The 15,412-nt window shown below is 43.1% G+C and overlaps 1 protein-coding gene across 1 annotated transcript in view; it reads left to right on the top strand.

Moving 5' to 3' along the window:
- DLGAP2 (DLG associated protein 2) overlaps positions 1-15,412 on the top strand; it is a 1,049,558-nt gene that overhangs the window by 799,808 nt on the left and 234,338 nt on the right. Inside the window, exon 5 of the mRNA XM_077153013.1 lies at positions 11,209-11,274. Within this exon, the coding sequence (XP_077009128.1) occupies positions 11,209-11,274 (66 nt within the window). The remainder of the gene's footprint in view (positions 1-11,208; positions 11,275-15,412) is intronic.

Here is a 15,412-nt window from a genome sequence, read left to right as displayed (position 1 = left end):
AGAAAGACCAATGGGTCCAGAACACCTCTGTCAGTTGGGAAGTCACATGGCTGGCAGCTGCCGGTCCTTTGGTTTCTGGTTTCAAACAGCTTTCCCAGGGGCATTTTCTTTCTGCATCTCCAAATGTCTGGTTTTCATGTTGGCTCTGTCACTTCTGAATGCTCTCCAAAATGTTTCCTATTTTAAAGGACTCCAGTAGACTAATCAAGACATACCTTACCTGGGCAGAGTCACAGCTCCATCTAATCAAAAGGTCACACCCACAATGGAATGGATTGTATCTCCTTGGAAACAATCTAATCAAAGGATCCCACCCACCAACACTGAAACAGGATTAGAGGAACAAAGCTTTTCTGGGGTACATGACAATTTCAAACCAGCACAGTGTTTATGAGGATTGGTTGTAATAAAACACCATGCTGCTTTTCTCTCTCTATGATACCCGTCTTCAATTTCCCAGCAATAGCATATGAGCTAGCTTATAAAGTCAAAACAACTCATAGCATGGCAAGTAAAGGCAAAAACAGTATATTCCTATGGACTTTTAATAATGTCCTGTATTTCAGGTGTTGTCACAAATTATCTCAGATATCTTCATAAACCTCTGGGGTGAGAGGGAAGCAGGGTCATCATCCATTTGAAGTTTGTAAATTTAAAAAAGTTATAAAATTTGCTCCATATTATGTGTTTACTTAGTGGCAGATCAGTATTCTCTTGGCTATGTCAACCTTCTCATACATATTATTTGGTTGCCATTGGATCTGTGAGACGCTCTTTACTCGTGTAGAATTAGATATTGGCTCAGAGCTGCAAAAGGGCCTGATTACAATTCACCTAAGAATTGGCTTACAGCATCATGGGTCATACATTAGGGAGCACAGCTATGATTAAGCTCCAGTATATAAGAAAAATAATTCATAAAGTGAATTCAGCTGGAAAATATTATAAGTGAGCAGTCTGAAGTAAGGAAAAGCCCATCGGAAGTCATAACAGTAAAAGACTGTGTGTTTCTCTGGTGAAGACTAAAACTCATTAGATGCATTCAAATGTGTAAGTGGATAATTTCCAAAATTTTTCAGTCTAAGGCACATTTCTATTTTTGTGAAGAAAATGTGATGGAAATTTGAATATGATGTCAGACATAAGCACTATTAATTTTACAGCATTGATTAATCTCATGCATACAATCTGTACAGTTGCTAGCCTCTCCTGGTTGTGATGCATTTAGTTTGAAGGGTGGGAAATAAAGAGCATAGCTAATATAGCGGTTGTCCCATTGCACCCACCAAATTCTGCTTTGTCGATTAGATTGCTTGTCTTTCACCATCTTGGTAGAGCAAAATAGTTCCTTTCCTTGTCTGTCCGCGACTTCTCGCTCAGCGTCAAGCCCCCGGCCGGCGGGTGAGACAATGAGGAGAGACAGAGAGACGCAGACAAATCCGCGCTGGTGAGAAACACAGGTCCAAGACACGTAGCAGTTGTAAGCACAGACCTTTACTGGAGTTAAGCTTGCATTCTCTGTTACAGGTTCCGCGCGGGCGAAATTTCCCGCGGGGGAGCAACCTCTATGCGGCCGTCAGGCACGGCTCCCTGTGGGTCGTCTCCGCCCACCCCGTCCGGGTAACCTCTTATATACTGTGCCCAAACCCAATAGGTTAGTGCCACGTATACAGAGGTGATTGGAAGATAGGGTTGGTGGGCGTGTGCGTCATTTGCAAAAGCAGGATGTGAGCGCCATCTTAGCTCACTCGATGGGCGGGGGGAACTCTAGAGCAGGCTGCAGTGTGTCCACTAGGCCAAACCCGGAAAGCGGCTCTCTACATCTCCCCCTTTTTGTTTTTATAAGAGGCATGGTCCGTAGACCGTATTCTTGTACCCAGTGTCTCTATTGATGATGGTGCTCCCGTGGGCCTGAGTGGCTCACAACATAGTTTGGTGCTTTGGGGAGTCTGGACTAGGCTCGCGTCATCACACGACGGAGCCTCTGGCACCGACCAGAATGCTCACCTCATATAGAGACCGGAGAGTCCGTGAACTGGATACCACGTGACTCTCCCTGCAGTGCTTCGCCTCGCAACTGGGTCAAGCGGGGATTATGAGAGCGACAGCCAGGGCATAGGAAACGCTGCGGAGGCCTCGGTGCAATGGCTAGAGCCAAGCCCAGTCTGGCCAGGACTGCGGCCGCAGCTCCACCGTCGAGGCGGCTAGGCGCGCAAAATTAACAGCCTCTGGTGCCTAGCTAAACACGGGTAGTGGCCAGGGAGCCTGCAACAAACCTTGCTGACAAGAGCTTTGCCCCAGGTGATTCAGACGGGCTATCTATCGAGGAGGGACGCACACCCACATTTGACTGGGAAGACATAGCTAACATGGTAGAAACACGTAGTTGCTGCTGTGTCTGGAACAAGCGTTCTAACAAACATTTAACAGTGACTAAGCCCACTAATAGTCCCACTGCCACGAGAATCCAAGTAGTCAAATTGGGCCAAGAGAACCATGAGGTGACTCGGTTCCACAGACTTTGTACAGTCTCGCCCAGTTTGGAAAGGTCGAAGGCAACGGGGGTTATTAAAACTGGTCCCCCTTCTAAACAATCGAAGGGTGACCGGCGCTTTCGTTGCTATCTCGTCAGTCGCCGCCGTCATCAGCAGAGTTGGAGACCGGATCTGGTGGCTCTGGTTGGAGGCTTATCAATTTTCTGGGCAACAGTTCCTTGGCGTCCTCGGGCGACGTCACGGTTCTCACCAGTCTTTCCGGAACCCACACTGGTTGACGTCCTGGCTCCTGGGGAAAAACACAAACAGAGCCTCTGGCCCAGCTGAGCACTGGGTCAGGGCCTTGCCATTGTCCTGACAGGACATCCTTCCAACGGACTAGACCTCTATGTGGAGGACTCGGAGTGGTGTGCTGTAGGGCAGGTGTCATTCCTTGTGCATTTTCATTTAAAAAATTATATGTAAATAAGGCTACAGACAGTTGAGCCTTCGGGGACAGGCCGTGGCCTATTCCCCCTTTCTGTTTTTTGAGCAAGTCTTTAAGAGACCTGTGTGCTCTTTCAATGATTCCTTGCCCTTGAGGGTTGTAAGGGATACCATGTTTTAATTGCACTTCCATATTTGCACAAAATCTTTGGAAGGCTTTGCTGGTGTAAGCAGGTCCGTTATCTGTTTTTAATATTTTCGGCTTACCCCAAGCTGCCCAAGCGGCAAGGCAGTGTGCAATTACTTGGTGGACTCTTTCTCCTGATTCGGCAGAGGCAAATAAAACTTGAGAACAAGTATCCACTGACACATGCAGGTATTTAACTTTACCATACTCTGAGTGATGGGTGACATCCATTTGCCAAATGTCTCCCGGGATGAGACCTTTAGGGTTAACTCCAACTGAAGGGACTACCCTCTGTTCTGCACAATTATTGCAGGCTCTGACTATATCTCTGGCAGCTGCACGCGGTATGTGAAACTGTCTGACTAAGGTGCTTGCATTGACATGAAATTTAGTATGAAACTCTTGGGCCTGTTGACACGGTGTCAGCGCAGGGAAGATATGTGGCTGTCGAGTGGCCACATCCACTACGTGATTTCCCTGTGCCATGGGGCCTGGCAGGCCTGTGTGCGCTCTAATGTGAGTTATGTAGAAAGGATGTTGTCTGGCACATATTGTCTCTTGAAGTTTGATAAAGAATGGTCTTACTGAGGAGGAATATTTTATAATGCCCACCGTCTCTAAAATATTTACAGAATTTACGACATAAATCGAATCAGATATAATATTTAGGGGATCGGTAATTTCTTTCAGGACTGTAATAATGACCTGTAATTCTACCCATTGAGGTCTCTGTGGTTGGAAGAACACAGTTTTAGGAGAACCTCCTTCTACGCAATATGCTCCTGAACCGGAGCTGGAACCGTCCGTGTACACGGTGAGGGCGTTCACTAGTGGCTTAGATGAAGTTACCTTAGGAAAGATTACTGGGTGACGGGTGACGAATTGTAAGAGGGGATCTTTTGGGTATTGGTTATCAATTTCTCCCGAAAAGGTACATCGGAGGATGGCCCACTGATCTATACATCCAGTAAGTATCTCAAGTTGCTGAGAAGAGTAAGGTACTCTGAGGTACTTAGGCTGTTGGCCAAAATGCTGTATGGCCTTCTTGATGGCCTCCAATGCCAACTCTGCAATTGCTGTAGGAAAATGCTCTAAACTTTTCTTAGGGGAAATTCCAGGGTGGACCCAGAGTAATGGTCCCTGTTGCCATAGCACTGCCGTGGGCTGTAGTTTTGTTGGCAGTAAGCAGGCTTCGAATGGCTTTTGGGGGTCTATTCTTTTTAAAGCAGCACTACTGAGCGCCTGTTCTACCTGACGTAGTGCTTGCCTCGCCTCTGGGGTGAGACACCGGGGCGAGTGTAGGTCTGAATCTCCTTTTAGCAAATCAAACAAAGGTGTTAATTTGGCATTGGTGATCTTTAAGTACGGACGAACCCAATTGATATCTCCCATAAGCTTTTGCAGATCATTAAGGGTATGTATGTCATCTACTCTGAGAGACACTTTTTGGGGGGAAACATGCTGAGGCATGATTTTTGCCCCCAGGAAGGTGGTAATTTCTGTCATCTGGATTTTTTCAGGGGCCACTTCCAGGTTGGCTTCTCTAAGACTAAGGACTAAATGTGATAAAGCTGTTTTAAGAAGATCTGTGTCTTTATGGGCTAAGAGAATGTCATCCATATAATGGATGATTTTCACTTGGGGGAACTGCTGCCGAGTGCTAGCTAGCTTTGTAGCAACATACAGCTGGCACATGGTAGGACTATTAGTCATGCCCTGGGGCAGGACCGTCCACTCGAAGCGTTGACAGGGCTCCTCTTGGTTAAGAGAGGGCACAGTAAAAGCAAATTTTGGAGTATCTTCAGGGTGAAGTGGGATGGAAAAGAAGCAATCCTTAAGATCTAGGATGATAATGGGCCAGTGTTCTGGCAAAGCTGAGAGGAGGGGTAACCCCATTTGAACAGGTCCTAAAGGCTCCATACAGTTATTGATGGTTCTTAAATCATGTAACAATCTCCATCTGCCTGATTTTTTCTTTATGACAAATACGGGTGTGTTCCAAGGCGATGTGGAGGGAATGATATGGCTCTCTTTTAGCTGTATAGACACTAGAGTATGCAATGCTGACAGCTTTTCTTTTGGTAAGGGCCACTGAGGCACCCACACTGGGGTACTGGTCTTCCACTTTAGTTTTATAGGTGTGGGTGGGAGTCTCCCCTCAGTGGCCCCTAGGAAAAACCCAGGCCTAGTCTATTAAAATTGGAAGCAGTCTGTACGGGCATGGTGTGTCCCTGCAATGAGGCTCCTAAGCCTTTGCCAGGGACATATCCCATTCCTTTTAAGAGATGCTTAGAGGCCGGAGAGCAGTTACTGGTCAATGTAACATCCATCTGGGCTAGAATGTCTCTTCCCCATAAGGACACAGGCAAGGGTAGTACATAAGGTTGAAAACTGCCTTGATGTCCTTCTTCATCTGCCCAGTGGAGGGCAGTGGCACTCAGCATGGGTGCTGAGACCTGGCCTATTCCTCTAATGGTGTCCTCCGCCTTGCACGTCGGCCAGGTGGAGGGCCAGTCTTGTTGTCTTATAATTGATCGATCGGCCCCGGTATCTAGCAGGCCCAGGAAGGATCTGCCTTGTACCTTAATAGTCAGCATGGGTCGAGACTCCAGAGACATATGGAGGCCCTCAAAAACTTCTCCAGAAGACCCAAATCCCTTATCTCTTCTCTGTCTGGGTCTACTCGGAAAGAATGTATGTAAGCTGGGTAAGAGCAAGAGCTGTGCCAGCTTATCACCTTTTGCAATGACCAGAGTACCTTGCTGAGATTGTACCATAACTTGGGCGTAACCTGTGAAATCTGAATCTACAACGCCTGGTATGACTGTTAGTCCTTTCAGGGCTGTGGATGCCCTCCCTATTATAAGCCCAACAGTCTTCGTTGGTAAGGGCCCTTTAAAGGAGGTCCCTATCAACTGGACACCCATGGAGGGGGTCAGTACAAGCCTGGAGGTGGCACAGAGGTCCAGTCCTGCTGATCCAGGGGATGCGCGAATTTGGACGGGTGTTGTGTCGCCGGATGGCATGCAGGGGGGTCCACCGAAAGGGTGGACCCCCTCTGCCCGTTTTTTGGGTCCTGTTCAGGACGGCCAGAAAGGTGCACACCCTGCGCATTGAAGGCTGACCTACAGTCTTCTGCGCGATGGGGTCCCTTGTGGCAACGGCCACATAGCCTGGTTGCCGCATATGGTCTACCAAACTGTTGAGTGGCAGGTGGTTGGCCTTTATTGGGACAGTTTCTCTTAATGTGTCCCAACTGGCCACAATGATAACATCCTCTTGGCTTTGTTCCTAGGTCTTTGGATTTCTTTGCAGCTACTTGTAAGGAGCTGGCTAGCATGGCAGCTAGACCTGCATTAGTTAACGGGCTACCAGCATCCCTGCAGAGCCGAACCCATTCTGTCAAGCTTTTCCCTCTGTTTTGTGCTAGGATAACTTTACATTCCTTGTTGCACTGCTCAAATATCATTTGTTTAACTACAGTCTCTGCCACTCCTGGATCTGAGAAAATTCTCTCAGCCGCAGTTTGCATTTTGGCTACAAAATCCACGAAGGGTTCTGTGGGGCCCTGATGTATGTTGCTGAGTGAGGCTTGAGCCTCTCCCTCACCTGTCAGCTTTTTCCAGGCTCCTACGAAACAGCGGAAAATCTGGGCGTAGACTTCTTGAGGGAACCCTGTTTGATTCTGGGAGTGGGCACCTTTCCCCAATAGCATATCTGCATTCCACCCGCCATGTCTCCCCGCTGCGTTTTTTGCGGCTTGTTCCTCAGCTAGCTCCTCAAACCATGCTTTCCAATCTATATACCGGCCCTGTGGTAAACAAGCACGGGCCAGCTGAAAAATATCTGCGGGTGTATGATTCAGGGCGGAGAGGTTTTCAATCATGTTCAGGGTATAAGGGGCATTGGGGCCATACTGATGGACAGCCTGCCTCAATTCCTTTAAAATTTTGTAATCATATGGCTCATACTGGTTATTACCTTGGGGATTGATAATAACCGGGTACATCTCTGAGACTGGTTCTGGCTTAAGCGGCTGGCAACCACCCATCATACCGAAAGGTCTAAAGGCTGAAAAGGGGTTCCATTTCCAGAAATGTCTCCCTCCATCACTTGGTGACGTAAGGTCTCGAGGGCTCGCGTACGCAGGCGGGGGGTACGGCTGTAACTGCCCCTCCCCCGACCAGCCTGTAAGGGGTTCCGGGTCTCGCAAAGGAGGGCCACTGTAATTACCTGATTCGGCCACCAGAGGGAGCCCGTGGTGAGGGTTTTTGGCGAGATCACCAAAACCATTCACCGGAAACTGTTGCATCCCCGGGGGCGCTGGCGGAGCGGAAGGCTGCGTGGGTGAGACAGGGGGCCTCCCCCAATCGATCGGCGGAGGCGCGTCTGCACCCTCGGTCTCATTACTATCTGACTCCGAGTCAGAGTCGTCCGAACTAATGTCTGACTCTGGCGGCTTGCAAGTGGGCGGCTCACTTTCACAGGAGCCGTCCGCTAAAAGGGTCTTTAAGGGAGCTAACAAAGGTGAACTTCCTGACTGCCCCATGCTTGCAGTCGGCACTGTCTTTAATCACTCGGAGAGCTCTTCCGAGTCACTGGGGCTACCTGAACGCCCACAGCCCTTAACTCTCACGTAATAAGAAGCACTCACCTTCTCGCGGTGATCAAACGCGGGAAGTCCGCTGCGAGCTCAGGATGCGCGTCCTCACCAGCTCGAGAAAAGGCAGCAGAAGGGTTCCCCGTATGGGCCACCACTTGTCCGCGACTTCTCGCTCAGCGTCAAGCCCCCGGCCGGCGGGTGAGACAATGAGGAGAGACAGAGAGACGCAGACAAATCCGCGCTGGTGAGAAACACAGGTCCAAGACACGTAGCAGTTGTAAGCACAGACCTTTACTGGAGTTAAGCTTGCATTCTCTGTTACAGGTTCCGCGCGGGCGAAATTTCCCGCGGGGGAGCAACCTCTATGCGGCCGTCAGGCACGGCTCCCTGTGGGTCGTCTCCGCCCACCCCGTCCGGGTAACCTCTTATATACTGTGCCCAAACCCAATAGGTTAGTGCCACGTATACAGAGGTGATTGGAAGATAGGGTTGGTGGGCGTGTGCGTCATTTGCAAAAGCAGGATGTGAGCGCCATCTTAGCTCACTCGATGGGCGGGGGGAACTCTAGAGCAGGCTGCAGCGTGTCCACTAGGCCAAACCCGGAAAGCGGCTCTCTACACTTGTCATGAATTGGCACAGAAGAGAAAGAATGAGTCTTGAAGTATCTCTTTAATCCTAAATAGAGGCAGACTGTGCTCACATTATTTCAGTCTTTTGTGAATGGACAGTATGTAAAGCATTTAAGATAGTTTTTCTTTAGCTAATCACCATCCCTGCTGTAGACTCTGTCATGGCTAATACTCTATTAATACACATCTTCATTCTCTTCTTTTTCAATCTCACCTTTTATTCATTACATTCCAAAGACAAAACTGATGACGATCTGGAGAGACTGCAGTACAGGTACAAAGTATGGTCCCTGCCATCATTAAGATGGTAATTGAATTCAAGAGATGTCAAAGAAGGTCAGCCTATGCATCTTTCTGGTTTCATTCATTCAGTTCATTCTGCAAACCTTAATTAGCATCCACTTTATTTGATGCTAAGAATGCAAGAAACCACCTATAAGTCTGAACAGGACATTTGCCTGGAAATATATTTTGAACCAGAGGTAGGTAAACAGTAGAAAAATAATTTTAAGCTGAAAATAAAAAGGCTTGTTGGGTAAGGAAGGATTGTAGTTACTAATTATACCAACGTACACTTTGAATGAAACTTTATCAGCTAAGGCAAAAAACAATTAAAACACAGTCCCTTTCAAGGCATTTAGGGCAAATCTAGTAAAACTGCTTCTAGGCCTCACCTTATCTTGAACTGATAAACTGCAAGAGCACAGGTACGGTATAAAGCTAATCATTCCTACCCATAAAATTCAGGACTGACCTCCAAACATACCTACTCATCAACCTTGGAATATGGTTCTCAAAATAATTAGATGTGTTACTCTTGTAGAACTGTAGGTTTATTGTACTAGGCTTATGCTGTATGTGCAATATGCAGCTTTTTAAAAACTCACTGTGTATATTCTGTTTATTTTCTTCATGTTCTCAGCGTTTTTGTTAGCTGAGCACTCATACTTGTAATGTTAACAGTGTAACTTCAACTCATCCTTCAAGGTCATTGTTAAAGCTTGTGTCATTTTTCTCTGTGGTGTATGTATGTTCAAACTAAGGAGAACAAATGAGAGCCGTGTTTAAGGAATTGTGCTTTGGTTATCTCCCTAATTCCATTCTAATACAACCAATACAGGTTCTGCTTTCAAGTTAATAACATTGGCCACATGACTGTAGTCTCCATGGGAACTAGCCAATAAGAGATTTTATTTAATTAGACCTGTCCATTATATTTCAAAACAAATGAAAACATCTCCATCTGTGATCTCATTCTTAGTGTGGTCATTTGACAGGCTAGCTTTGTAGAGGGCAGTTCATTAGCATGAAAACATGGCTTCAAATATGCAAAAAGTACTGTTCACAGTGCAAAAAATGGAGAGTGGTTGAATTATATTAAATAATTTAAATAAATTCCTTGTAAAATACTGGAGCCAATTCAGCTCAACGTTTATTATATATTTTTTTAAAAGCAGTGACTAGGAGAGTCCATTAAATGAAAATCTATTACAAATGTACACGAAAGAAGGCTGTAACTACTTCAGTGGCTTACATTCCCAAATCTGCCATCTTCGTTCCTTAACTTTCTACAAACAGAATAAAAATGGCAGAACTTCTTTGAATATAAGGACATTGATTTCTTGAATAGAAGCTGGTAATTACTATTGTCGGTAGGTTTGATTATAACGTTCTAAAATAAAATCCTTTTGCAAAGTAAAACATTATCAATTAAACTTATGATTCAAGAGGTATGTAAATGTAGCATGTTACCTCAAAGCCTATTCATAAATATTAGAAGCCTGCATAAATGCATAGTCAAATACATGTTCAGAGTCTGAATATATAGTTAGATTTATGGACTGTGTGCCAAAATCATGACTAATATATATAAAACGTATTGCCAAAAGACTCCTTATTTAAAACTCCCTGTCTCCATATTCAGACAGGATGTATACACCACTCTCACTGCAGTTTTAGTGTGGGACAGAGTCCCTTGGCATCACGGAGTATATATACAATGGTCCTTGCAGCCAAGGTGGAAACCAAATCAAACGTGGAGAGTAAAGTGCCCCATTTGGTGGACAGATCACAGGGCAGAGAAAGGTAAACTGTCTGTCCAAGTCCAGCTCTCCAAAGGCTAGTTGGGTAAATAATGCAGATCAATTAATCTCTCTGGCCTCTGTTGCCCCCTCTGGGAAAGGAAGAACAGTACTAAATGGTGTCTAAGATCTTTCACAGCCAAACAATGATGTCATTCTAAGAAAGCAGCGTCTGCTTTTATATTATAAGCAGAGTGAACAATTGACAATCGATGGCAGTGACCTGAAATGTTCTACCAACAGAAAGAAAGGAAATTAGTGTTTTGGACAAAATTGACCTAATGTGAACTAATATAAGCATTAAAAATAGTAACAGCAGGCTTTGGATATTGCTGAATGAGGCATGGAATAGTAAAAAATCTTCTAGGCTCTATCATGGCTCATGCAATGCCCATATGGGATTCAACTAGCTGGGAATAAATAAAATACTAGTGGGACCGATGATCAACATTTTGTTCTAATGCAGACAAAAAAATGTAATAAATCTGATCTTAAACCAAACATGAAACTAAGAACAATTTGAATGCACTGCCTAAGTCACTTCCTTGGTACAAAAATGGTGGCAATGTGGGCCTGCAATTGCAGTGATGTTTTGCAATTAAAAACGACAGTCGTTCCGGGGGTCATTGGCATAAAATGTCAGGCTCTGAGCAGAGCCATTTGCAAAAATATGAAAGTGTTTCTCGTGTTAGAGAGTTTAAAGTGAAGAGTTGGGAAGATGCACTTTGGATGACTGCAGCCTACACCTGAAAGGTATTAAAGAATCATTTTGTTTCTGTCTTTACAGAGGAAGAGGGCGGAGATCTGGCCCAGCCGGGCATCAGTTTTCCAGGGCCAGCAGAGGAGGACCTAGGTAGAGTACAGATAACAGCCTTGGTTATTGGAAAGATTAGCCATACCCAGACATGCACCAGGTTTGAGTGACAGTCTGCAAAACCAGTAGCTGATGAACCATTTAAAAAAAAAATGTTTTAAGCATATACTCGACTTTAGAGAATGTCCTGAGAGCCAAATACAATATGGTAGAGGTTGCTTTTATTTGTGTTTTCAGGTTGTTGTGTTTTTTGTATTTTGGGGGGGAAGGATGGTGGTGTGTGGTCCGGAAATCAAGCCCGGGTCTCCCGCATGGAAGGCAAGCCTTCTACCATTGATCCACCATGTACCCTGTTTTTGCTTTTTAATAGTAGTTTATAAACATCATGGAAGCTATAGGTGGCAGAAAAGGATTGTTCCAGATTGTCACGGGATTAACTGAGGCAATTATTAATATGAATGATAAATGTTTACAAATGTAAAATGACTCCCCTATTCTTATCTTTCATGTCTCAAACTTTACTCTTTAAGTAACTTTAAAGAAGTTAAAGTCACTTTTATTCTAATTTCTTTTTCATATAATTCTGTTACTTGGCATAAAACAGCTGATTTCTCTATGCAAGCCCAGCATACACTGTGGTTTAATTGCTGAGTACAAATTATGTGCTTTCTTTCAAGGGCGCTCTGAATTACTGTCATATTATATTAACCCAGTGCTAGTTAAAATCTTGTGGAAATTTTATTTTTATGCTTCCACAGACACAATAGAGCCAGTGCCATATTTGGCCATTAGTCATTTGACCTGGAGTTCTGCTTACATAAAACGAGGCAAATGCTTCTGTTGGAAATGTGAAATGTTGAACAAAGTCAACGTCAAACAGTTGAATAAAATCAACGTCAAACTGTAACGAAAAAAGAAACACTATCAGCAAATCAAGGTTCTTTCCCCTTCATTTGACATGGTTATTATCCAGCTTAAAGTATTTTCAGTCTCCTTTCTTGAGTTGCAGATACCCATACACTATTATAACTCTTGGGGCTGTGTTATGCATCAGAAGTCTGATTTATATTTAAATTTCTCTAATTTATTTTAGACCTTTAGCTGATGAAGCTGTTGCTCAATTGATTGGCCCAAAGAGTAATACTGAAAATTAAAGGAGTCCAATTTTATATAAAGCGGTGATTTCTTTTAAAGAAAATTGAAACCAAAAAATGTTTGCTTTTAAATTTAAAATTATGAAAATTATGGTTCTAAAAGAATGATAGCATATTAACCAGTGTGGTTGAGTTCTAAATTTATTTCTACCTTGCCATTCTAAATAAGTCTTTCTTCACTTGGAAATATGCAAATAAAATTATTTTTATTTCTCATTAAAAAGCAGTAATGGCTATCTCATTGAACAGTTATGCATTTTTTGTTTTACTCCGGTAAAACCCTATATCACTGCACATATTCACTATTAGAGGCACAACTAATAGGGTCTTTCAAATGCTCATAATGACTTATTTAACTTCCATTTCATTGAGACTGTGGAAGTAACTTGCATTTTGTACTATATCTGAAAAATTTTAGTATCATGGTTACATCTATAATGCCAGTTCTTCTTTATGACAGTGCTTTTAGGATGAGGGGAAATGCCAAAATTAATTTAAAATACTCATTTTAAGCTATGTTTTGTAGCAGGAATTTGAGGCTTGAAGCATTCACCTCTTGAAGAGATCTCTTGGGTGAATACTGGAGCCAGTTAGCATTTACTGAGTTATTTTTCTCGTTTATCACATGGCTTGCTGGATGTCCCTTCACTTGGGGACAAGACTTTGCCTGCTCCATTTGATTCTAGGATCCCCTCAATGCCATGGTGCAATGGATGACCAATACTGCTGGAATTAACTGTTAACACAACTACTAGATACACCTTTCTAACCCAAAATAATGTACATTTGCCCTGTTTTTTCCCTGTTTTCTAAGTAAGGATCTGTGATAAAAACTTTGTAGCTTGGAATTCCTTTTTCATAGTCATAACCAAGAAGACTACCCTAAATGAAATTAACAGTGTTCTTAACCAGCTGTTTGACCTGAATAAGGTTATTTACTGCTGCTAATGACTGATCTGTAGAAACAGACGTCCTTTTAGGGGACGTGCACAATGAAAGAATGAAAACTTGTCAGCATTTTGCAGAGCAAGTACATTTTAATAGCAACGTAATGGTTGATTTTATTTACTTATTTATTATTATTTTATGTTATCACTTATTTTCTTATTATTTAACTAGTTATTTATTCTGAAAACTAATATTATTCTAGGGATAAATTATATTCCCAATAACCAGATTGTAAAATCCTAATGAAAGAGAGCTGTGTCTCATTTACCCTGATATTGCATTCCCTTCACAGTTCCTCACTAAAGTATAAACTGCAGAGATTCAGAGCTGGAAGTTGCCTTAGAAATCCCCAAATCCTACACCCTCCTTTACTATTAAGAAAATGAATCCCAGGGAACAAAATCCTTTTCCAGGAGAAGGAACGGGATTTATGGTTGTAACGTCAACACTATACTAAATTGAAATAGCTATAATTCACCATTAAAAATATTTTTACTGGGGGCGCAGGAGTATTTCAGTGGTAGAATTCTCACTTGCCATGCGGGAGACCCGGGTTTGAGTGCCAGTCTGTGCACTTCCCCCAAGAAACAAACAAACAAAAATTCAACAAATGATGCTGCAATAACAGGACACTCACATGGAAAAAAGAATGAAATGTGACCCCCACCATATAGCATATATTTTTACTTAGTAAGAAATGGCAAAACACAAACACATACACAAAAAATAATACTAGTGAAAGTTAATGAAAATATTTATTCAAAATTAGTGGAAATAGTACATTATTTGAATGAATGTCTTAGAATATATCATTTAAATTGAGGTTATGTTTCATTTACTTGACATTAAATTTAAACAAAATTAAGTCAATAGAAATTATAATAGTCTATCTACCACAAGATTATTCCATTTGTTAAAATTTTATTTGTGTTTGAGAGACTAGAATACCTGACTTGAATCCTGATGTGTCCATTACAAGTTCTATAGCCTTTCACAACTTACCTAAAGTCTCTAAGTTTTTGTTTACTCATCTTTAAAAGGTGGAGATAATAATTTTGACATGCCTCATGAGTTGATATGAGTTAATTAGATAATAATGCTATAGCATATAATAATAAGTCATGTGAAAAATTAAGCCCAGTTTTCTCCTTTTATAGATAAAAACCACAGGTTTGGTTTTGTTTTATTTTAAGCAGCCAATTAAATATTAAATATTCAGTCATTCACTCTATGTGCAACTTTTAGAGTGAACTCTGTGGGGATGAAATGAAGCCTCTGGCTTCCATGAGTAGAGACAGTCATGGGAATGACAGAAAAGATTTCATGAATTAGATAGACGTTAGCTGGGTCTTGAAGGACAAGTCACATTTTGAGAGGCTGAAGAATTGAGGAGAGCACCTTGCATGTAAGAAAAAGGACACGAAATCTTGAAAAGCATGTTGAGGACTGAAGCAGCAGGCATGCAGCTAAAATAAGATAATAGGAATAACTCCGAAATGGTAGGTTTGGCCCAAATTCTTACCTTTGACTCCCAGATTAGGAGCTTAGATTCATAGTCCCGTAAACTAAGTGTGTAAGGATGTTGACAGGCTATTGAAGGAGTTAAGCCATCACACTGATGACACTGTGCAAGGCGTATCCTAGAAAGGAAAATGTTTTACCACACTGGTTCTGCTGTCAGGCTGTGAGACGGTAAGACTTTGACTTGGGTTGGTGATGATGCAAATTAAGAGAAACAGGAAGATGTTAGAAGCCCTGGAAGAAAAGAAACAAGAGGATCTGGTGACTCTTTGTCCACAAGGAGCTCTCAGATGTGCTCCCACCATTTCTATTGGAAGTGGTTGTGTATCGGAGTCAGTATGGAGTGGGAAGGTTCTGGTGTGTAGGGAAGACTCCACACTTGGTTGTCTTGTTTTTAAGGGGATGGGGAGATATCCAACTGTGAATAAACTGGTCTTGCAGGACTACAGTTGAGAAGAGAATCCAGGCAAGAAAATGAACTTTCTGGTTCCAGTGGTCTTTTGGAACCCATTCCTTGAAACATTCAGCCTCAACCTTGGCTCTGCATTTGTTAG

The sequence above is a fragment of the Tamandua tetradactyla genome, chromosome 3, assembly GCF_023851605.1.
Source record: "Tamandua tetradactyla isolate mTamTet1 chromosome 3, mTamTet1.pri, whole genome shotgun sequence".
NCBI lineage: Eukaryota > Metazoa > Chordata > Mammalia > Pilosa > Myrmecophagidae > Tamandua > Tamandua tetradactyla.
The sequence above is the reverse complement of the archived record's forward strand: the minus strand, read 5'-3'. Positions and strand labels throughout refer to the sequence as shown.